At 38.7% G+C, this 24,344-nt stretch overlaps 2 protein-coding genes across 2 annotated transcripts; one reads left to right on the top strand and one right to left on the bottom strand.

The window, feature by feature from the left end:
* The first annotated feature begins 548 nt into the window (after nucleotides 1–548).
* tespa1 (thymocyte expressed, positive selection associated 1) lies at nucleotides 549–14,524 on the top strand. The gene is made up of 12 exons (XM_044350110.1): nucleotides 549–3,225; nucleotides 4,452–4,639; nucleotides 5,007–5,049; nucleotides 6,034–6,074; nucleotides 6,771–6,824; nucleotides 8,480–8,519; nucleotides 9,086–9,133; nucleotides 9,426–9,521; nucleotides 9,812–10,020; nucleotides 10,144–11,384; nucleotides 12,467–12,554; nucleotides 13,494–14,524. The coding sequence occupies exons 2-12, from the start codon at nucleotides 4,495–4,497 to the stop codon at nucleotides 13,583–13,585; spliced, it is 2,097 nt and encodes a 698-aa protein (XP_044206045.1). The 5' UTR covers nucleotides 549–3,225; nucleotides 4,452–4,494; the 3' UTR covers nucleotides 13,586–14,524.
* Nucleotides 13,942–21,194, bottom strand: tarbp2 (TAR (HIV) RNA binding protein 2). The gene is made up of 7 exons (XM_044350116.1): nucleotides 20,947–21,194; nucleotides 18,324–18,638; nucleotides 18,056–18,125; nucleotides 17,760–17,877; nucleotides 17,504–17,631; nucleotides 16,934–17,129; nucleotides 13,942–15,959 (listed from the first exon to the last, which is right to left on the bottom strand). The coding sequence occupies exons 1-7, from the start codon at nucleotides 20,997–20,999 to the stop codon at nucleotides 15,802–15,804; spliced, it is 1,038 nt and encodes a 345-aa protein (XP_044206051.1). The 5' UTR covers nucleotides 21,000–21,194; the 3' UTR covers nucleotides 13,942–15,801.
* Between the last annotated feature and the right edge of the window lie 3,150 nt (nucleotides 21,195–24,344).

Genomic DNA, 24,344 nt, shown 5'->3' with positions numbered 1-24,344 from the left:
AAGGCCCTTTATCCAGATAATCTGTAGATATGATCAATTTATTTTCTGTGATCAATTCATTTGGGATTTTTGTTTTGTATTGTTTCATTTTGTGTGTGTGTGTGTGTGTGTTTCTTTTCTTTTCCTTTTCCACATGCTTCTGTATATGTATTACCAGAAGATGCATGTTTTGTAAAATAGTAGTGTGTGTAACCCCGTGTGGGATGGACCAAATGTTTGGCATGACACAGAATAAATATTTTTTTTAAAAAACAAACAAACAAAACAAAACTATTACTAGTAGTAGATTGGTCTATTAAACTAGAGTAACTGCAAAATCTGCAAGTCCAAATGCCAAACCACGCGGTCAAATCTTATTAAGTCCAGTAATAGTATCTAAACAGGATGTTTTGTGTTTTTAAAGTAATCTTAATTTAAAAGTCTTTGTTTTCTTCGTTTGGTGATTGCACTGTGGCGCTACCCCAATACATAAAAGAAGCGCACCTCTCTGAGAGCTTCTTGTAAAGGATTGCTGATTTGCTCCAATGGGAAAGCTCGTTTTTGCCAACAAGTATCAACTCGCTCATGTGATTGGCTCAAAGGCAGAGAAATGGGCGGTACCAAGCAAGTTAGGTAGTACCGCTGAGTATGATTGACGTTGGGTTATCTGTTTACCGCTTAAAAGGCGCTATAAGTAAATAGGTTCTCGTAAACATTGATATTTCGCCTTTTTCTAGCTGAGATACTATCTTATTTCTCTACAGTGAAAAGATGCTCCTCCCTCTCTTTGAACACGGAGGTGGGGACGGATGTTTAAGTCGTGGCCACTAGCCACTCCCTGGTGGCGCCTTGTGGGCTGGGAAACAGCAAGGAGGCGGGAGGAGTCAGGCAGGGTGGAGGAGAAGAGACCCCCCCACCCGCACACACACACGCACACATACACACATAGACACACACACAGGCTGTAATAGCACTGGGAGGAGAGGTTGGTCCTAGTGTGGGAGGGCTTTTATTACTGGGATGTGTGAGGGGGCTGTCAGAGAAGCAGCACATGTGCCCATGTAAACAGGACAGAGGGTGGAGTCCATCCTTAGACCAGGCCTGCACCCACCCAACTCTGTCTGAAGTCAAACATGTTTCTGCAGTTACACACAGATGTGATTCATTTCGCTTATTTATTTCTAACAGTGCCTCCACACAAACACACATCATGTCTAATAATGTATCAGACTTTATTCACCAACATGCGTGCAAGGAATTTGGTGCAGGAGCCAGAACAGACAAACAAGATAGCAGTAAAATGGAAAAAAGCATACTAAAACAATTATAAATATGTATAAACATTTTAAGATAATATTCAAATACATAAAACATTATACACAACTAGCCTAAGTTTACAAGGAAGCAATTGGTTCTGCGTGATGGGTCACACAGTATATTTAAAGTGTGCACAGATACCGGTAATGTTGCCAGATAAGTCCAGTGCAATCAGCAGTTTAGATTAACTCACAGTGCAAATTTGGCTATGTGCAACAGCATTTGAGTGCAATATGCATAACGTTCATGTGAAAAGTAGGGAATGGGAATGTTTTGTTATCAGCTGTCCAGTGCTCCATGCAAAAACTCCCTTTGCTTCTTTTCCTTCACTCCACACTCTTTGGGTGAGCGAAAAACACCATTTGGTAGCCAAAAATTTACATCTGTAAAATGATGAAAAAGTTGGCCTATTTGCATAATAGCTTTCATAAAAAATAATGCATTAACATAAGCATCAGTCTTGTGAATATGCCTGAACAGCAGCTCACTAGACATATCTTTAACTGGAATATTTAACATGGAAATGCCAGGATTAGTGAGGTTAAATCTTGATTTCTTTATAGGTTATAGTGTAATATAATAAATTGCTCCTCGTGTATGAGGAAAGATGGTCTGTTGATGTTTGGTACAAACCTTAATTACTAACATAATGTCTCTGTAGAGCATTATGTGAAGCAGAGGACCTATATCTGTGTGTGCACAGTTATGTTCAGGTAAATTACTATTAGATACTGTTTAGAAACAAGCTGCTTTAATGGTTTTCCTGAAGAGAAAAGGCTTTATTTGTTATGCGATTTAGGTGAGATTAAAGACCATTTCAGGTTTTATATGATGACTTAAGGGCTTCACTTTCTTAGTAAAATGTCCTTCATTTTTGATGAGTTCTTCTGGTTGGATGATTATGAAAAATGTGAGTTTTGTTTTAGGTAGAACCTTTTTGTGTACAATTTTATCTGTAGAGCCCAGAACAGGAGAAAAAGTTCTTTGATTGCAGATTCGTGTGAGAAGTTATTTACTTGTCTGACAAATGTTTCACTGCTGCAACAGGATTTTTGGTGTTTGTAATGTAATAATGTAAATGTGAATGTTTTATGTCCATGTGGATTGGGCTCTTATAGGCCTGTGTGCATGAGAATAAAATAAATAAATAACATGACATCTGGTAAGTAAGAAAAGTTGATACCACTTTCTGATGAGTCACGTTTTATAAAGGGTTCATAGGTCGCAAATAATGGCTTTATTAATATTAATAATTTTTTTATAGACACAGTTAAAGCCATTAATAAGAAGAGTCTGATTTTAATTGATAAAGGATGAAGAGTTTCACTGTCTAACTGAGCCAAAAGCAAAAGTTATTAAGTCAGTTAATAAGTTTTTTTTATAAATAAAGATTCTTACATTAAGCCAAGTATGCAGTTATAAATGTTGAAAAGTTAACAGTATGAATTCTGGCTCAGATACTCTGCTATGAATAAACCTTTAAAAATGCATGTCATGGGGGAGTTGCTCTGCATAGTTTGCTTATCTTATAACGTTATTATTATGTTTCCATCACATCTTTTGTATAGTTAACCTTTACCTGCCTTTGACATTTCCAGCAACCTGTTGAGTGTGTCTGGTTTTGTTTCTGCAGGATGTGTCGCAGCTGCGTCCCACGCTGATAACTGTTGTGTTTCAGATGAGATGCAAAGTCACTTCCTACAGTCTACTCTAACCCATCCCCTGCGATGATTCAGCCCGCTGACATGTCTAACAGCAACTTACCAGAAACTTGTAATCGTCAATTAATCATTGGAAACCAGAACAGGCTGGATGCAGCTTGAGAATCTGCTAAAGATTGCAGATAAGTTTCAGATATCTCAGCCTGCGACAACAGGAAACGAGAGAAAGAGCGCCAGTGCAACAGAACTGAAACCTGCGTCGATGGAGGTAAAGCTGCTTTTCTTCTCTCTCTCAAGTTTGTTCGCTATTTTGCTGTAAATTGGATTTTTGGAAAACTCTGAATAGACCTTCATATTCCAGCTAAAACACTCAATACAGCCTGCGGGTACATTTTCATTGCAGGGTAGGCTTCTAAAAATAGTGTTTCATATTTACACGGATGACACACACTGAAAGACTTTTATAATCACCAAACAATATGAAAAAGTCATTCAAATTTTCAAAAAGTTATATTATCTTCATAAGAATGAGCAGTATACATCATTTACTGTATGTCCTACATGGTGGTTTTGTTTTCAGTTTATCAAAATATCAATATTATCTAAGCAAACCAAATGTCTTATTGGGCTCATACATTAGAATCCATATACTTATATGTAGTATATAAATGTACATGCAATTACCATTGTGCACTAATTCAGTATTTATCCATTCCAAGTTTTAATTTCAATGTATATGGATGCATTAACCTGTCACTCTGTATTTCTATGCGTTTATATGTTGGCCTTCCTTTACTGTATGTCACATCATATCAATTTTTTATAGCTAATAAGTGAGCATGTATCTTGTTTTATCTTTTCTTTTTTTTTACTCTGCTATATACAGTTTATTTGAATATACTCAGATATTTTATTGCACTCAGGTGTCCATGCATCATGTCATGTTTTGTCAGTTTGTCAGTTTGGTCTTGAAGAAACATAATTTCATTTTTACTGTGTTTTTTATATTTGAAATTACACATATGGTAACTTGAATTTGAACTTGACCTCAGACTTGAACTTGATGTGTAGTGTAGTTGAGCTCTTTGTTATAGCTTAATTATATAATGGTTAGACTGGCTGATATTAGCTTTTAATAAGTTTTACTGGGTCAGTTAATGTCATCCAGAGGAATATGTAATCTGTAATGACAAGGTAGACAGGTTTTATTCATTGTTCATTAAAGTTTATTTAGACAGGGAAAACCTAATGGAGATATACCTATACTGTAGTGGCAGTGGCTGCTAATCTATGCAAAATAATGTCATTAGTCTGTCAGCGGAGAGTATCTCAGGTAAACTAAAGTGACAAAGATTATTGGCACAAAATACCTACCCAAAACTCTAACTATCTTGGAATTCTTCATAAAAATATTACTGCCTCAGGCTTTCAAACACATCAGTGAAATCCTTAAAAATATATTGTTTATGTTTCACCTCTCTTGTGCTGCTGCAGCTTCAACTCCTTTGTGTTCCTCGGTTGTCTGTGAACTGAGGCGATGGAGAGTCCGTCCTCCACAGTGAGGCGGCGAGCCTGGATCAACAGCAGCCGACAGTGGCCCACAGTGGAGGAACTGGACCCTGATGGACCATTAGGCAACCTCCCCTCTGCCTCTACGGCAGATGACGATGTCTTTTCAGATGGTCAGTCCGAACCCAGGAGAGTGTGACATGTCCAGTCACATATCTGTTCAGTATCTATGATTTATGTTTGATTATGTCAGCACTTTAATTTCTGACAGTATAAATGCATTAAAAGAAATGTCCCGACAAAAAAGTGACTCAGATAAAAACTCAGACCACTTCCTCTTTTAGCAGAAGAAGACTACAGTATTACTTCCACTGTTAAATGCAATCAGAAGTTAACCCTTTTTTCAAGATAAATGTATGTTCAAGATTAGTATATATTGTATGTATGTTTGTTTAAAAAAAAAGTGAAATCCACTAAAAGAACAAGAAGAGCAGTTTATTTTATGAAGATTACTCATAAAGCAGTGTCTGATTTCCACAGGATGCTTTGTAGGAAAGATTGAGAACTGGCTACAGGGTTGTGGGTAAGTTAACTTGCTTTACTAGGTTTTTTTTTTTGGTTGTTTTTTTGTTTGTTGTTTTGTAAGATGATCACTTTCAGCTCTGACTAACAAGCTCTAAAGGACAAGGTGTCAGTCACTGGAAACTGGTTTAACAAACAGCCGTACGTAGAAAGTGGAAACTGTCTGAGGTCAGGTGTTCCAGGAAGACGATGCAATAAGGTAGCTACAGTATTGTTTTCCCCACAATGGCCTTAGGCGATGCATTTTTACAGCTCCCTATGAATAAAAACCATTTTAGTTCTTTAAAATCATAATACTCCAAACTGAATATGCAGAAAAGGCTAATTTTGTTCTGCCAGTCTTGAATGACACAACCGAGAGCTGCCTAGGCCATGGCATGCATGCAAACAACTTTTTATGGCAGTGTTAATCATGAGAAAAAAATATTACTTGTCAAGATATAGATGCTAACACTTCAACAAGCTTGTGCCCTGTGTTTGATTCAGTTTTTTAAAAAATCCCTTGTGATTCATACTAACACAACTATTTAACAAGAAAGAAATAACAGTTCCTTTTTACTGTTATGAAACTGATTGTAGGAAGGCGATCAGCATGCAAAGACATTGTTTAATGTCTCATATAGCAGCCAATTACAAGGAAGCTGCATTAGTGGTCAATGAGATACAGTTTAAGGAGTAGGAGGATGGTTGTGAGTTCTCAGAATTATACATGAAAATGACCAGATTGGTTTGAAGGTGTTGACCATATTGCTGCTCAGTGTGTGAACGTATCAGCAAGAGGAAGTTTGCAGCCTTCATCAGCCTGTTGAGAGCTGATCAGGGAGTAGATCTGAGTGACTATCACAAGTCTGTACTGCTGCTATCGTACTCAAGATGAAGTTATCTATATATAAACCACTTCTGTGATAGAGGAAATGGCATGCATATGAAACTGACTGGGTATGTGTGTGTATTTATGCAATAGCTATATGGATATGTCTTACAGATTGGAGGGATGCTCAGAGAACACCAGGCAGCTGAGTTTTGGTGAGTATAAACTGAGATGAAGCTTTAACACAAATAATATTCAACATAAGTCATTTTTAAAATTGGCAGCTAACATACCTACTGCTGCATGTAGTAAATGCTGATCACAAATTCACATTTCTGTTGTCTTTAATCATGTCCATACACACATAAGTAAAAGTAACAATGCTGCACTATAAAAATACTCCATTACAAGTAAAAGTCCAGCATTTAAAATGTCACTTTAAGTAAAATATATTTAAAGTATCAAAAGTAAAAGTATTCATATCCAAAATGGCTGCTCTGAGTGTTAATACTATCATATGTTGTATTTTCAGCATTTTACTGTTGTAGTTGGTTGAGGTGGAGATAACAATTTTTGTGTACTGCTGAGTAGTTTGACCTACAACAGTGTATCATATTCGATAAGCTCATCATATGTTCTGTATTGAAACTCTTAATGTGTGAAGTGACAAGTAACTAAAGCTGTCAAATAAATGTGGTGGAGTAAAAAAATACAATATTTTCCTCCGAATTGTAGTGTGGTACAAGTATAAAGTAGCATGAAATGGAAATTGTCAAGTGAAGTAAAAGTAAGTAAATGTACACTTAAGTGCAGTAATTGAGTAAATGTACTTAGTTACATTCCACTACTACACACTAGCAAGATTTCAAGGTATAAAAATATTTAAATCATTGTTTGTATCTGTCCTTCAGAGTCTGTGCTGAAAGCCAACAACTTTGATGATGACCTGAGCCTTGGTGCTGATGGTAAGTACACACACACACACACACACACACACACACACACACACACACACACACAAAAGAAGGAAATGGCCTTAAAGGGAAATAAGGTGAACATAACAGGTCTGATTTTTATTGTCTGCTGTTTTATCTGTAATACTGGTGACAAACATGCACAGAGACAAATATTTTTGAAGTGTTATACAGTATTACTCCACCTCTGCTGAGGAGGATATGTTTTGAGAGGAGAAAGTGTGGAGCAGTTCTTCTTTGTTCTTTTTTGTTATTAACTCAAAAGTTAAAGGCATACTATGCAGGATGCTCCTAAAAAACAACAATGTATAGACTCATACAAAAATAATCCCTCTCAATCACCTCTTATGACCTACTAGAAACGTGTGGCAGTGTATGAATCTGCAGAGGCCCTGCCCTCTGCCTGTGTTTTCTTATTGTTTAGCTGTGTTTGGGACGCTTCAGGACGTTAACTTTTGGGAAGTGGGTCTGTAGTCTCTCCTCTGCTCCGCTCTGCTCTCTGTCTCAGTGTCATGGATGAGCTGTAGGTCTCTGTGTTTGCTTGACCGAGGGCGGGGCTGAGCTACACACATGCAGAGCAGAGAGGCCACAGAGGACAGGATGACGCTCTGCATTCACACAAAATCCAGCAATGCAGCAACTTCCTGCAGGGTTGTGTGGAGGTGTGCGGAGGTGTGGGCATGTTTATTTGTGCCTTAGAATGTAACCACTGTGGTACAATCAGAAGATAACGTTTTATTTATCAGATTCACGGCTTTGTTCTCGCTAGCGCTGCTCCCTCTCTCCATTCACTCTCTAGCTCGCTCAACCACTGCTGCTCTTTGTTTAAAAAAAAAAAGGTTGTATGTTTAAAAAAAGGCAACCAACAAATACTGCATAGTTTACCTTTAATAATACAGATTTCTAGGAGTTTTTATATTAATTGTACCTACACTTAGACATACAGGATACAGTCTTATCAGGGCCATAAGTATTTACACCACCAAAGTTGTGAAATTTTTGTGAGGTTACAATTCAAGGAGTAGGACTAATATCTTGGGTGTAACTTTGGGTTATCTTATCTTTAAGTGCCTTAAAGTTTAAGATACGGTATTTTGTAGCACACTTCTGTTCAAGAAAATATCCATAACAATACACCCTTTGTATCAGGCCAGTTCTGCAAGAGGTTTCTTCCTGTTAAAGGGGAGTTATTCCTTGCTGCTGTTGCCAAGTGCTTGCTCATAGGGGGATGTTGGATCTCTGTAAATTACAGAGTACGGTCTAGACCTGCTCCATGTGAAAAGTGTCCTGAGATAACTCTTGCTATGATTTGGCGCTATATAAATAAATAAATTGAATTTAATTGAAATTGAATAAAGTATGAATTCATCCCTGAGTGACATTCTGGTACAAGTGTTTCATTACATTTGCATCTGTATGACAGCTTCTGTCAACATGTTTGGGCATAAAGCAAAAGTAAGAGTGCACCTGGAGTTGCTGTGTGGTTAAATCGACTAGGGTAACCCACTCACCACACACACACATGCACACACACACACACACACACCATTTCCATGGACACAGGTTTGCAAATAAACTGTGAAAACCACCATCAGATGCATATCAACAGATTCCTCTTCTATTCTGAAATGAGTTCTCTGTTTCAGCTTGTGCGTTAAATGGTGGAAAAATTACACCTGGAGTTGGGTGAGTAGCAACTGTAAAGCGGAAGATATTAACAATGAAACAACACAAAAAGCAAGAAGAATGTTTTATCACTGATTTAGTAAATATTAGTTTATATATACTGTATATGAATCCATGTTGCTTTAATCATCATACTGACAGGGCTGTAATAGCATTGAGGACACAGATGTCTTCTGTAGTTTTACATCCATTTATATTTTTCCACAAGGACACAATTAATATAAGTGAGCAATAAACAGTATTTGATGTTACTCAAATTTTAGTCAGATGTAAATGCATATAAACTGCACCTCCCATCTAAAATTCATGCCAAGTCTCTGGATTGATATCCTAAGGTCCTGCATAGTGACGCTGATTCTATGAAAATGATTCAGTTTATTTATCACTTTATTGCAGATATGTGTGTGTGAAACTTTAATATGCAAACTCATTGTATGTTTTGAAAGCATATTTGAAATCATCTGACTTTCTGCATTTCTATAATCAATAGTAAAGAAATCTCAAAGAAATGATGATTAAGGAGACTGTTATTGTCTTCTTTTTCTCTCTCTGTGCTGACCTTGAAGCCTCGCAAGGCAACCTTCCACCAAACGACAACACAGCAGACTCACCAGGTCAGTTACCAACCTCTTTCCAAGCTCGCAATGAAAGTATAATAGAAAGGGTTGTTCTGGTGTCAGATTATTGTCGCAGGAATGTTTTCCTCAGAAAAGAATCTTAAATTACCTGGTTTCACTTCTAAAGTTTTGTAAATGGAAAGCAAAAACAAAGTGAGCTTATTCAGCTGACTAATCTTCACTTACACGCTGGAGCGATCGCATTATTAACATGAATATGATTCTAATTTGTAGGTCGTATGCATTTTAACACTTAAAATATATTAATGCCTTTGCCCTTGTTTGATAGTACCCCTCGTCAGGGACTATGTCTGCCGACACTGAACTTGGGCCACAGCATGGCCTCCAGCTGTCTCTCCTCCTCCACCTGTAAAACCACGTCAAGGTGAGGCACTTTATTGTTCTGGAGGTTTCTTTTGGCTCTCGAATGACCTGCTCGACAAGATGCAACTTTCCAAATCCAAGTTTCTCTTTTTCTTGGCTTGTTTGAATGTGTTCTATTTTTATTCTATATAGTAGTATTTCATCCTGATATCCTTCTTATCATTGGTCACATTTTAATGTATTGGCTCCATGTTTAATTATTTGGTAAAAGACATTTTAAGTCTGTTTTATTTAGTGTTCTACATGCCAGAATAAAGCATCTTCCCTTCCTTTCTCTCACATGCATGTTAGTGTATCTGAGGTGCTGCAGATGTGTTCAGAGGATGCAGAGGAGACTCTGTATGAGTTGGGTTTTGGCTGTGATGAGCCACAGGTCACTGTGCGCATTCCTCCTCGCTTCTTCACCTTCCCCTCTCAGGCTCAGGGCATAAACTTCCGCCTTTTCCTGGACTCACAGCTACGGCGGATACGAGAGGAGGATCCTAGCCTGTCTCTTGCTAGTAAGAACATTGATTTATTAAATTACTCAGCTGTAGTTTGTTTGATATGTGATAGGGTGAAATAATTCTGGGATCACCATTTGTATTGTACTTGTATTATTTTACATTTTATTCTTTCTACAGGTCGTTTCAGACAAGTTCAAGTACTCACAGCAATGGCCAACGCTTTCTACTCCCTGTACTCCCATGTGTCTCGCACTCCTCTCCAGAAACTGGCCACACCAGAATTTACCTTCTCCATGTCTCCCGTGGAGAAGATCGAACGCTTCAGGAGCTGCATTCGCAGTGAGCCACGCTCTCCTGTGGAGAGGCTGAAGGACACCGTCTCCAAGATGTGCCTCTACACAGGGTCTCCTCGAGGATCAGACTCCACCTCGCCACAGCCCTCACCCAGGAAAAGGTCTAGCCTTCCTGATGTTGTGGGTATAGTCCTGGATAAGGCCAAGACTAGGCCCACCAAGAAACTGGATTTGGGGGAATATAATCGGAGTCATTCAGCTGTGGATGTGAGGCTGGTTATGGATGTTGATAAATTCTGTAACGTTGAGCAAGACGAGCAAATACAGCAGACCGTGGCGGACACAGACAATCTTCAAAATGGAAATAAAATCTGTCATGAGAAGATGCAGGACAGTAAACAAACAGATAATGTTGATGCTGATAAAAAAATTGTCAAACCAACAGACTTTGACAGCATGACTCACAGTGTAAGAGCATCTCTAGCGTCATCCATATCAGGAGAAACCGTGATAGAAGCAGATCATCAGTTTCTTTCATGTCAGACTGAGCTGGACTCATGTTTGACTCAAAGTGACACAAGGAGGACAGATGATCTAAAACCAGTTACCAAGGTTACATTTGATCTAATCTGTCCGCCGATAGTGGAGAGTGTACACCAGGCACCTTTCTCTCAACACACGCAAAGTGTGAAAAGAAACACTTTATCTCATCTCTCCAATCGGACAGAACGCATAGATAGATCATGTCTTGTATCACAGAGACACCACATACAAAACAAGACTCAAACATCTGTGTCTGAGCCTGACAAGGACTCACACAGAGCTGATGTTGCCTCTTCAGGGGAAGCCACACAAGTGGATGCATCCAGATCACTTCATGTCCTCGACCCTGATGGTAGCTACACCCATTACAGCATCACTGTGACTGGGTGGGAAGGTGATGAAGTCACTTCCTGTTCCTTGAACACACCCGATTCCAGTCACACTTCGACTGAGCCACCTGTTGAGACTTGTGAAGAGTCACTTAGCGAGGACAAAAGCCGGTACCTCAATCCACTGACTCATCAGGCCCTGGGGCACAACTCCAATAACCTACAACAGGTTAACTCCTTTGAGCTGGAGGAGGTGTGGTATTCTAAAAATAGTACTGCACATGTACAATATGTACAGATTTTGGGGCTGAATGATGTTTGAAAAAAATATTTTAGTTTTTAGCAATGATACATTTCGATATTAAAGAGGAAAGTTGCACAGTTTTATCAGATACTGTAAATATGCAGCATTTAAAGCATGTTGCTCCATTTGGAAAGGTTTAATCAGACTGATTTAACATGACAGTTGTATTCAACACTCACCCATCATTCCAGGTTAAAGTCTGTGATCACCATGATATTAATTATGAAATTGGCGAAAAGATCCAGAAAGAAAAAGGAAGCTTCATATTAATATTCTTCAGTTTAAATTAGGGCTGAACGATTTTGAAAACATATCTAATTGCGATTATTTTGACTGATATTGCATGATGCAATGATTATGGCATGATTGGATATGTACCAAATAAAGATGATTTCTTAAGTTTGTAGAATATGATGTGTAGGCCAGGACTTCTCTGCAGCAGGACAATATTCAATTTAAAATGGTATTTTGACAGACATTTTGTCTTTTACAAATATTGCACCTCCTGTGAATTGAAAATTGCAGTAGGCCATATTGTGATTTAGATAAAAATTTCAATTAATTGTTGAGCCCTGGTAGACGTCAGTTTTGGCTATGCACTCTCACGTCATATGACTCCCCATTTTTGTTTATTTCATACTAGTCAGTTCTCAGAATGATTTTGATTGGTCATTTGTCCTACAGGCAACATACGCTTGCAAAACAACACAATGTTACTAGATAAGGCCAAACAACAGTATGTGTCAAATGGATCTGACTGTTTGTCTTTAAGATAAGAAATGAAAAATGAGCTACTGATAACACAGAGCCACTGATATCCTATCAGTAAGTGGGTTTACATAGTGGACCATGATGGGCCTAGTTTAGATTATTACATAGCATCCAAGTGTACATTGTAATTTTGATGATGAAACAGTATCTCATTCAGCCCTGATGTCACATAACATTTTTGTGTTTTCTAATTATAGATGAGTCAAAACAGACCTACAGTGTATTCTGCAATATACACTTACTACTATTTATCTCAATAGGTGCATAGCGCAGGAGAGGAAGATTTTGGACAATCAGAAACTACGAGAATAACAACCTCACTGCTGGCCACAAAACATCAATACAAAGGTACAGTATATATATAATTTTATTTGTATGTGATTGACATTTTTTGCATGAAAACATTAGTTCACAGGTAGTAGATACAACTGTTGCTAGAAACCTGCAGTCATGTTTTACAGAAACATGACCTCTCAAATTCAAAATAGCTGTTTGTATTATACTGTAATATACAGCAGGGCAACTAATTATTTTTTTAATTTTCATTATCGATTAATCTGCAGACCATTTCCTTATTAATTGTTTACTCAGACACCTGTTCATATCGTCGAATCGCCAGCCAGCAGTCCAAAACTGAAAGATAATGATGTAAAACTGAGAAAACAAGCAAATCCTCACACTGGAAGCTGCAGCTAAGGCGTTTTGGACATTTTTGCTTAAAATACAGCTTAAATGATTAATCAATTATCAAAAATAGTTGCCGCTTAATTTTCTGTCAACTGACCAATCTATTAATTGACTAGCAGCTCTAATATACAGTTTGTGTGGTCACCAAATAGCTGATCCAGTTCACAACAAATAAGCATTCACCCTGTTCAAACGGTCATGGATGAGTGAAGAAACGGGTGTTGTCAGTCAGTCACTACTGTAAACAGCTACTGTAACCAGTGCTGCACTTCTCAGCATTAAGGATGCTAGCAGAAAGGCACAAATATGTGTGAGCACAAAATTTCTTGCTGAACCTTTTTAAATTTAGGCTCAGTGTCTTGTATTGAGGTCAGAGAAAGTGTGTCAGGAACTTTACAGCTAAGACTCTGACTCTGACAGACTGGTGTATACAGATCATTGTGCAATTGTGCAGGTGTTATTTGTCACAAGGAACATGTATACGACACACGTTCTGTATGTATATTCTGTACATATATTCAGGTCAGACTGAAGCTGCATCTGTGTAGTGGTACACAGTACATGGAGTTGTTGACTGACTGTATTTGTGTCCTTATCCAGGTGAAGTGGCCCGGGGTGACAGCATTCAGTCAGACAGCAGCGGCTACGCGGATGAAGAAGTCAGCCCTGCGACCGACAGACATAACAGATGACAGGAAACCTGGAACTCCATGTAAACACACATCGAAGGAATGTTTGTCACCTGTGGACTTGAGGACATGAATTTCCCAAGCTTAAGGATTTGGAAAGTGTTTCAGACAAACGGACTACATTTAAAGGTGGTGTCATTTCAGAGGCCCTGCACTGAAGAAGCATTTTTTTCTATGAGAAAAGTTCAGGATATGCAAAGCATATATTTTTTCAGTGCTCATACTGAATACAGTATATTGTAAATAAGTAAAGCTGTGTAGAAGCCTTGATGATATGCTGTGTTAACATAATTCAACTAGAATGGCAGCTTTGATCAGAACTTTTCTTTGCATTTTTGATTCATTATGACAGTTCACAGTAAAATTTACAAAAAAAAGTTTTATTGGAAACAGTCAATTTGACACAGAGCTCCGGTTTTAGTTCATTGCTTTTAAAAACTGGGCCACATTTTTCTTGTAACACCACAAAGAAGTCAAGTATCTTGAATTTAATGTCAGTATTGATGTCAATAGTATCAGCACATTAAATTCAGTTTAAAAAAAAACATAACCTCCTTGTTTCAATAATCAGAAAACAATACGCTGTTCTGCCTTTTCAGAGAATGAAGTCAACGTTACATCAAGCACACTGTAGAGTGATGTACAGAAACTCAGTCAGCCTACATTGTGCAAAGGACATTATCTTTTCAAGTAGTGCAAACTCTACCATTTTCAATACTGTGACTTTTTTAAACTGTGCAAGGCAGTAAGTGACTACGGTACTGAAGATAAACCTTACACAAAGACACGATTGTAGGTGGAGAATACAATCTGGAAAATCACCATCATCAATTTTTTTGATATCATAACAGGAATTATAGTCACATCGACAGAAAAAAAAAACTAAAAGAAGAAATCACAAAGTTCACATAACAAGTGACCCAGACACAACACTTGACATAATGAACACAAAGTAAGTCTTGAGGTAAAAACATTCAAACTCCACATGAAAATATGTGGTGGTTTTATTTGCCTGGTCTATAATGTTGAAAGTCAAAAGTACGGCTCCATCAGTTATACCAAGAACAAAGCTTTATCGAAGACTCACATTATTATTTCCTCTTTCAGCCTCATCATAAATCTCTGACACTGAAATAAATTTACAAATTTCATGCAAAGGCTGTCAGCTAAAAGAAGGGTAATAGAAAAAAAATGGCAAATTTTGAAGGTGTGATAATTACACTGACAAGTGTGAAGTAAACTAATAAGGTTTAAATTTAATTGTAATATGTGTACAGTTGTCAATTATCTTCAATTAAAAAGACAGTATTAGCACTTTCTCTTTTAGTATTTGTAAATGTGAAAACTTCTGATGATCTTGTTGAGAGTTCCTAAAGTCCTCTGAAAGACATGAACATACTGTGTATCCGGCCAACTGTTGCAAGGAACTCTCAAAAAGGGGTTAATTTCCAAAAATTTTGAATTTTAAATCACATGTCAACTGACTGCTATCCTGAACAGAGTTTTATAATCAGAGCAAAAAATGTCAAATGAACATTTTTTTTGGATTTTACAGTTGAAATAATCACAACAAAAGTCACATTTTCAGTACTCATACAAGCTGTATGAAGGGGCAGTCTTTAAAACAATTATCCTCTGACATTTATGCAGAAGAGTCCTTTTCTCTCCATGATTCAGCAGCACGGCTGGGAAATTTCTTCTTGGCATTGATCCATGTGAACGGAGATTAAACAAAGCACCAATCATTGAGGATTCCACAATCCCGAATTTCTACAAACCCTGTTGAATTTTTGTTGCACCAGAGTATGTCAGTAGTTATTTGGGAACTCACTGCAAGAGCACCATTTCTATTTTCAGATCAAGATTTTTTTTAACTTAAGATTTTAGGAAAATACAATGCTGGGTACGAACAAAAACTTTTAAAAACTACAAATAATTTGTATGCAAAATGTCAAGGAGATGGGTAAATGAGTTTTTGGGCAACTAAATCTTCATTGGCAACAATTAGATATCAATGTGACGAAAATGGGCTCCATGGGTTAATTTGGGGACAGAAAAAAAGTCTTCATTTCCAAATATGAGGTAATTCAGGTAAGTGAACTCATCACATGCGCTACGACCATTTCGCTGACGAGATATGTGTCGTCTGGAGTGGAAATTTATCCTGGCGCCGCGTTGTGATGAGTTAGAGTCTGTGAGGAGGAAGATAATGAGGCCTGTCACTTCCCTCCAGCCATGATTTTGAGGTACTGCAGTGCGTTGTGGGCTGCGTTGGCGCGAGCGGCGTCTATGCTCGGAGCGAAGCCGTGGCACACTGTGATTGGCTGCGTCGACAGCTCCACCAGACACTGGCACAGACCACTCAGACTGCGCTCCTCTGAAACAAGAACAAACAAGAATGTTAAAATAGATATTAACACCATTATTGTTGCTCTGGAAATTAAAAGTATTAGCATTATCGTAGACACAGCAGATGATGATGTGTCTTATCCTCCACATCCATTGGCCTGAAAAGAGCACTACAGTATATTTTAGTGGCATTTCACTGACATACTGTATTTTATCTCCATTATAAATCACATTAGGGGTTTGACAGCTATGATCCTTTTTCAGTCTCTTTCTTACCATAAATGTGCCAATGACCACATTCATATGCATGAAGTCACTCATATCCAGGCTATGTTCCAGTTTAAGTCTAATTCTTGTAAATTGCAAATTTATTACCCTGTGAAGAAGGTGGCAACTAAAAATAGTTTACAAAAATCACTTTTTTTATCATTTTATTATTCATATTTCCCGTAGAATGTAAAATAATGACAGTTTCCCAGCACAAGTTTAATCATGTGAACTCAAGTGTGTTCATCTCAATTTACATAAAATTAAATCTTCAGACTCATTGGGTGCCGGTTCCTCAACAAAATCCAGAGGAAATAACAAACCGGCAAGTCATGCCAAACATAAACCCAACTTAAAATTATTGTCTGTCTGTAAAGATAAAATGGCTCAACAGCACAAAACCGTAACAACGTGCAGCTGCCACGAACTTCCTCCATATCTGATGACAGTCACCACACAGCATGCAATTTATTTTGTGGTATTATGCCATCAAGATGTACCCATAATGCTCTAAAAGTCTTAAGTTGATGGTGTGAATCAGATGTGGAAGCAGTAAGAAAACTAAAACTAAAACAGAGTTCTCTCTGCATGCAGATATTCATGACTTCAAACTTCTTTTTACCCTTTCAAAGTTATACTCCTCTTAAACTTTAAGTGTAGACAGAATGCAGCACTGAGCAGCAGTGTGTGTAATTTTTATCTATTTGAGGGCTACTGTACTGTATGTGGACTCACCCAGGTCCAGGTAGCTGACATCAAAGCACTGCTCAGTGGACAGGTCACTCAACAAAGAGCAGAAGTTAGAGTCGGAGGGCATGCCCAGAGGGTGGCTGCGGAGCTGGAGGATCTTCTCTCCAGCAGAGTTTCGCAAAGAGTCCCACGTGCAGCTGAAGCCTTTACTTTTGCCCGACTCAGCTCTGCTCCCCATGTGCTGTGTGTGCAGAGGAGATTAGTTTTATAGTAATTAATGGACACTGTCATTATCTACCAGCAAGATTCATGAGACAGTGAAGTGTTAATGGTGCACAAGTGCAAGGTGCAGAGCTTATAGTACTCTACATATTTTTTTAAGGGCAAACAACTAGAACAAATAAAATGCAAGACATTAAGAACTTTATGATGCAAACACAATATTTACATGAAATCAAGGAAATAAAACAGAATGTTTTAAATACCTGGGATTCAATTAAATGCTACACAGTTGTGTGTCCTTTCCTCTAATGATGTCAAATAGTTCAACATGCACAATCTTCATAAGCATTGTCAATTGGTGAAATGGTTTCACAGACCAAGTTTGTTTCTCACCATGGTGAATGTGTCTTCCTCTGCGTCAGCATCATTGCTGGTCCTCAGGTCCACTGGGACATCATGTATACGTGACAACATCTTAGCTGCTGCATTTCTCTTGGCTAGCTTCTTGGACGTACCACTTCCTGAAGAGGTACAGGAAATTATGAGTCACATTGCAGCTGTTTGATTTACTGATCTTCATTCAGTTAGACTTTGTTATGTATAAACAACCTAACAGTATGCTTAATATGGGTTCTAATTTAGCAATTACCAATTTCCACAAATCTCTCGACTCTGCAGGTCATGGTGAACTCTTTGCGATGTGCTGGACCAGACTCCTGGGTGACTGTGTACTCTGGCAAACGCCATCCTTTCTGCACCACCAATTCCTGGCAGATAAGTGCATGAACAAATAATTACACAAACAAAAACTAATGCCACTATAAACACTGCAGATGTTGTTAACAACAGAAAACCAGGATGGACTGCCTAAACATTGACAGTATCCACTAGTCTAACAGAAACATAAAACCTTAAACCACAGCAGCTCTATCTTTGTCTCATCACCTGCAGAGCTCCTACAGGGTTACATTCAGACTGCTGAGAATTGCCCGAAGTCTTCATCTCTGACTGGGAGCTGCACAGAGGATAAGATCAAAACAAACACAGAAGAGGAAGTTATGAAACCACAGGGACCTCCATCTCACATGCGTTCGATGCTGAATTGTTCTACATAGTGAGGCATACAAAGGTTTTCTTCTAATGTAGCTGTCAATGTATCATTTTAACTGTAAAGCCAATGGAAAGAAATTCAAAAAGTAAAGAGGAAACTGACCCGTCTTCATCAGTAGGCACGTCAACCCCAATAAACCCGTCTACTCCAACACCAAGTCCGGCGGGACCTCCGAGACCTCCCTTGAGCATCTTCAGAGCAGCCTCGGCTGCTTTGTGCTTGGCTGCCTTCTTACTGGGCCCTTGGCCGGTGCAGCTGATCTCTCCGACGGAGACGCGGAACGTGAAGTTGGGCTGGTGGGCCTGTCCCTCGGCCTTCAGCAGGTCATACACTGGGGTCTTACCTATCCGCGTTCCATACTCCTGCAGCAGACTGATGGGCGTCTTTCCGGGATTCACAGCCAGCATTTGCTCAATACTGAATGAAAAAAAAAGAATAATTGCATGAGATGGATTGTTGATAAATCATATTGATCTCTATGATATAAGCATATCAGAGAAATTAATTGTGTCAACATATCCACCCTATGAATGATCGTTTGATTATATTTCATACAAACAAGCTCAAGGGTCCTTTCCAGAAAGCAGGTTCAACAAACTCTTGAGTCTAACCCTGAACTCTGTGTTGATAAACCCTGAGATGGGAAACAGCTAATCAGGGTCACTTCAATCAACTCTGAGCATGTTCACTCTCAGTTAAGTGGGTGCATCATGAATGAAAAAAGCCATCATTAATGGAGCTCTGATACTATGAGTCACCATGGCAACAGGTAAATAAAAGGCAGGGCCTCCATTTCAATCAAGAGGATGTAGAGACATTAATGCATTTGTGTGTGGACAGTGCACATTTATCTTTACCAGAATCTGAGTGGGAAAAGTGTCAATAGGTTAACACAAAGTTTTATTCAGTGTTTTACATTAATTTGTCATTTACAAGACTTACATTTCCTTAATGATGATAAAGTGGAATCTGACTGTGTATCAGGCTATAGCCTACATTACAATTTAGATATAATTGTTCAGCTTTATTCTGAAGGAGCTGAGGGTGAATTGATGCTGTGTAATATTTGAATGTGAGAGCAAAAAACGCTGTTCAAAGAAATGATTGATGCACATAAAAGCAGTAACTTTAGATAGCCTAGTCCTTGAGAAACTAAACTAATATCCAACCAGGATTTTGAGTCTGACAGACAGTAAACCTCTGCTAATGAATGAGCTTCGATATGCACTTGTGATTGGGACTGAATGAATGAGGACATGAAACAGCATCTCTGGCTCAGAGAAACTGAGGGTCTGTTAAAGAAAACCTGCCAGCAAGCAGGTTAGGTTCACAGAGTAAGTTACCATGGCAACTGACCACGAGTTTAAGTTACCCTTCTTCCTGGAACTGAAAACCCAGTCTTTCCCTTATCTCAGGGTTAACAAACTCAATTTTCACTAATCCTGCTTTCTGGAATAGCACCCTAGTTTATCAGAAAGTACACTGCCTAGCCAAAAAAAAAGTTGCCACCTGGATTTAACTAAGCAAATAGGTAAGAGCCTCCTATTGGATAATTACTGCATGGACAATTATCTTTCAGCTGTCAACAAGTTATTTAACCCCAACTGATGCAACGAGTAGCTTCTCATTTGTTTCAAAAGACACATTCTGTGGTTGTGGAAAAGATGTTAGTCTGTTTGAGGAGGGTCAAATCATTGGCATGCATCAAGCAGAGAAAACATCTAAGGAGATTGCAGAAACGACTAAAATTGGGTTAAGAACTGTCCAACACATTATTAAAAACTGGAAGGATAGTGGGGAACCATCATCTTCGAGGAAAAAATGTGGTCGGAAAAAAATCCTAACTGATTGTGATCAGCGATCACTTAAACATTTGGTGAAATCAAATCGCAGAAAAACAACACTAGAACTCAGGGCTATGTTTAATAGCGAAAGTAAGAGCATTTCCACACGCACAATGCAAAGGGAACTCAAGGGATGGCCAGTCAGTGTATACGGAAACACAGTTCCATTAGGAAAATGGACAAATCCCTAAAGATCAGAGGATGAAGTGCTTTACAAGAATCCAGACCTGTAAAATAGCACGTGTAATGCAATTTATAATCAAATTCGTACTTCTCTATAAATGACTGTGTATATTGTCCATAGACTGTAAAGTGTCATATCAATAAATTATTTCTTATCGTTGCAGCACCTGCAGACTTCCTAGACCAAACCACCAAATTAGTAGATGCACCGTATGGGTTATACTGATGAGATGGTTGCATTGATTGCTGCTCTTACTTTCATTCTTTAAAACGTTTTGAAGATTTAAACGTTTTAATTATTAGAGTATCCATTATTATTATTATTGATTTTTTCAGTATTTATTTCCATTTGCGATTGGTTTTTGTTTTGATATCTTAACGCACTGGGACTCAACTAATGTTAATTTCAATCCTATACATGTACAATGTGTTGGAATGACAATAAAAACCTTGAAATGAAAGTTGAATTGATGACAGTAAACTAACGTTAGGCAACATCTCTCTATGTCACATTCACAGACACATGTCTAGTACCTCATTTTGTAGCTAGCTGAGTAAAATTTGTACTCGCTACATTTTAGGTACGTTAGACAGAATTAAAACCAGTAGCTCTGCTTCAGAAAATGTGCAAATGAAATGAACTTATTCCCAGATTTGGTACCCAGGCTAGCCACCGTGCTAAGCTAGTTTAGCTTCACCTGGAGCACCCGGAGTTTCTCTTCCAGCTGTCCGATGCTGTCTCGTCGTTCATTCCCTATTTCACACAGACAGAGCCGGTCGGTTTCGGATGCTAAATCCCCCCAACCAAAACAGACACTTGCTTTCATTAGATGATATTTTCCCAGACAGATGATGAGGCAACAATATGTAAAGAACAGACGAAGCTCCCTCCGCTCCAACAACACAACGTAGCGGAGTGTTTCAAGAGCACAGATGTGACGTATGACGCATCTCCGTGAACGTCGAGCTCTCATTGGTCGAACTCAAATTCTTCTTCCTCGTTGATTATTAGAAGCGGTTTGCATCCAAAGTGTTGCATTACCGCATACTACTGGATTGAAAATAACACTCATTTCACCTATCTAATCTAAATTATTATATTTCACATAAAACATATATATACAGACGAGTGACAAATTAAAAGAAAAAACAACATAAAGTATCTAAGTAAGGTGAAAATGAAAATTAACCACCGCACACTGTAATGACTTTACTGTGACTTTATTAAGAGCGAACAACGCGTTTCGCCTGTGGCTTCTTCAGGTTCACTCAGTACAACTGATGAGTACTCACAGGTGTGATAAATACATCTGAGTCACATGACTAATTATCACAGTCTTCATTTTCTCAAAGTGAACATTTTACAAAGGGCACGAAAATGAAAATATACATATTACAAAAAACATGACGTGATTAATGTTGCACAAAGTTACAAGAATTACACCAATTTATATAATTAAACTTCATTACATCCCGTAAACAACTGACTGAATAGGATGAGTAAAATTCCCTTAGCATAATGGACTACAGGTCCCACAGCTGTCCCTCTACATCACTAAATGGGAAGGGTGAGTGCCAGTGGGCCTAGTGGCTCATTTCTCCCTAAGAGTCCAAATAGCCTGTAGAGAGAAATACAAGTTAATATTTACATATCTCAGAAAAAAACTCAAATCCTGTGTTTCATAAAGTTAACATACTCATACCACAGAGAAGAACTAAAATACTATGTATCATATGGTTAACATTTTCATATCACAGAAAAGAACTCAAATCCTGTGTTTCATAAAGTCCATAAGGTTCAATAGTATTCAATTCATAAAGTCAAAATGCCCCCCTTCTTAAGAGCTGGTTAATCAAGTTACCACCTCTAGGATTGGGTCGCACTCTTTCAATGCCGCTATATTTGAGGGACGTAGCTGACCCATGGTTTTTCTCCTTGCAGTGTCTAGCAATGGCATAATCCATATTACCATTTCTAATGGCAGCCTTATGTTCAGCAACTCTTAGTTTGAGATGGCGCTTTGTTTGACCTACATACATTAAGGCACATGGGCATTTCAAGATGTATATGACATGTCTAGAGAGACAGTTAATGAATTCTTTTATGCCATATTTCTTTCCTGTATGAGGGTGATTAAATGTCTTGGTATCAAGTATGTTTGAACAGTGTGCACATTTTCCACATCTATAATTTCCATACACTTGTTGAGAAAACCAATTAGTTTGTGCAGGTTCCTTATACATAGAACTGACAACAGTATCTCTGACATTTCTTCCTCTTTTGAAGCAGAAACGAGGTCTAGAGGATGACTGATTAAAGCTAGGGTCACATTCTAGGATTTTCCAATGTTTGTTTATAATCTGTTTGACTTGCATGTTCACTTAGAGAAAAATGAAGACTGTGATAATTAGTCATGTGACTCAGATGTATTTATCACACCTGTGAGTACTCAGCAGTTGTACTGAGCGAACCTGATGAAGCTACAGGCGAAATGCGTTGTTCGCTCTTAATAAAGTCACAGTAAAGTCATTACAGTGTGCGGTGGTTAATTTTGATTTTCACCTTATATGTTCCTGCAACCGACCAGCACCTGACTGAAAATACTGGCTGTGCATGGGGAGTTCTGTCCTGTCTTAGTACGGTGTTGGACCACCATGAGCCACCAGAACAGCTTCAATGCGCCTTGGCATTGATTCTACAAGTCTCTGGAACTCTACTGGAGGGATGAACACCATTCTTCCAAAAGATATTCTCTCATTTGGTATGTTGATGATGGTGGGAGAGAGCACTGTCCAGCACATTTTTCCAAAATCTCCCATAGGTGTTCAACTGGGTTGAGATCTGGTGACTGCAAAGGCCATTGCAAATGACTCACATCATTCTCTAATATAACTTCTCGATCTGGGCTCTGAGAGGGCCTGAACACCTCTCTCAACAGCACTTCCTCTCCAGTATTTTCCATGATATCCAAAAACTTTTATCGCTGCATTAGCAAATATCTCTATTCTCTAGAATTTCCTTTCTGCCTTAGCAGCACATTTAATCACCATGGCCAGAAATGCTAAGAACGTAATCTTGTCCTTACAAAAACAATAGGCCTATTCATCATGCTTCCTACCTGATTTGTTCTCCCCTGCTTCATCAATCTTTTCATTCCTGTCTGCTTCATCGTGGCTTATCCTTCTTTTGGACCTGAGCCTTGTGACTTCCATCTCTTCCTTCCCTTTAGACGGTACTTACCATGCCTCATGAGATACCTCATGAGAGTGATGATTGTGAGGAGTGCCTTTATAGGTCAGCATCACGTACACATCAAAACTCACGGTCATATGAGCTTGCTGGTGCATTTAGGAGGTGTGACAAAACCCACAAGCACCATCACCAAGCCCAATTGGTGGACAAGAGTAGTTCTACAGGGGCCCAATGCCGACAATTCTTGACATGAGCCACCTGAACCTCAAAGAGTTCAACCATCTGAGAATCACTCTAGACAACCTTCTTCCTAATAGAGGTTTAAGTATCAAATACCTGTTGACCACCTCAAAATAGAAAAAGTGCTAATGATCGCTGACTCCTACAGTAACTGGCTATCCATTTACTGACACCATGGCAGCTCTCAACCTGCAATATGTACAACATCATCATGCCATCAGTTTGCCTTACAGCGGATTGTTGAACTAATGGATGGTCCCAACATTGTAAGTGGTGACACCAGAGCCTTCAGGATGTTTTCCCTCTGTGTATACCCCTTGGTCAGCATGTTGGAGCAACTGGGAAGAAAAGGCAAAGTGAACTAGAGTGTGGCTTGCATGTTTCTAACTTGTCAGGAAAACCCGTACTGACCCGCCTTGATCTGGTAGACTGGCTAGAGTATGAGCTCCAAGTGCAGGAAGACAACACCCGGTTCAGCAGCAGTTTATGAAGAGAGAAGGACATAACAACCAAAGGGCAAAGGAACCCTTTCGCTTTCAGGTCTACAATGGGAACTTGAACAGTTCTAGTGAGCACAGCAGCCATGTCTAAGAAGGAGGCAGTGCATCTGCCAACCTCAGTTGAGACAAATAAGAAATACTACCCCTATCACGACAACAGTAA

Source organism: Thunnus albacares, chromosome 4 (assembly GCF_914725855.1).
Source record: "Thunnus albacares chromosome 4, fThuAlb1.1, whole genome shotgun sequence".
In the NCBI taxonomy this organism is placed as follows: domain Eukaryota; kingdom Metazoa; phylum Chordata; class Actinopteri; order Scombriformes; family Scombridae; genus Thunnus; species Thunnus albacares.
Note: the sequence above shows the minus strand (reverse complement) of the source record. Positions and strands in the feature narration are given on the sequence as shown.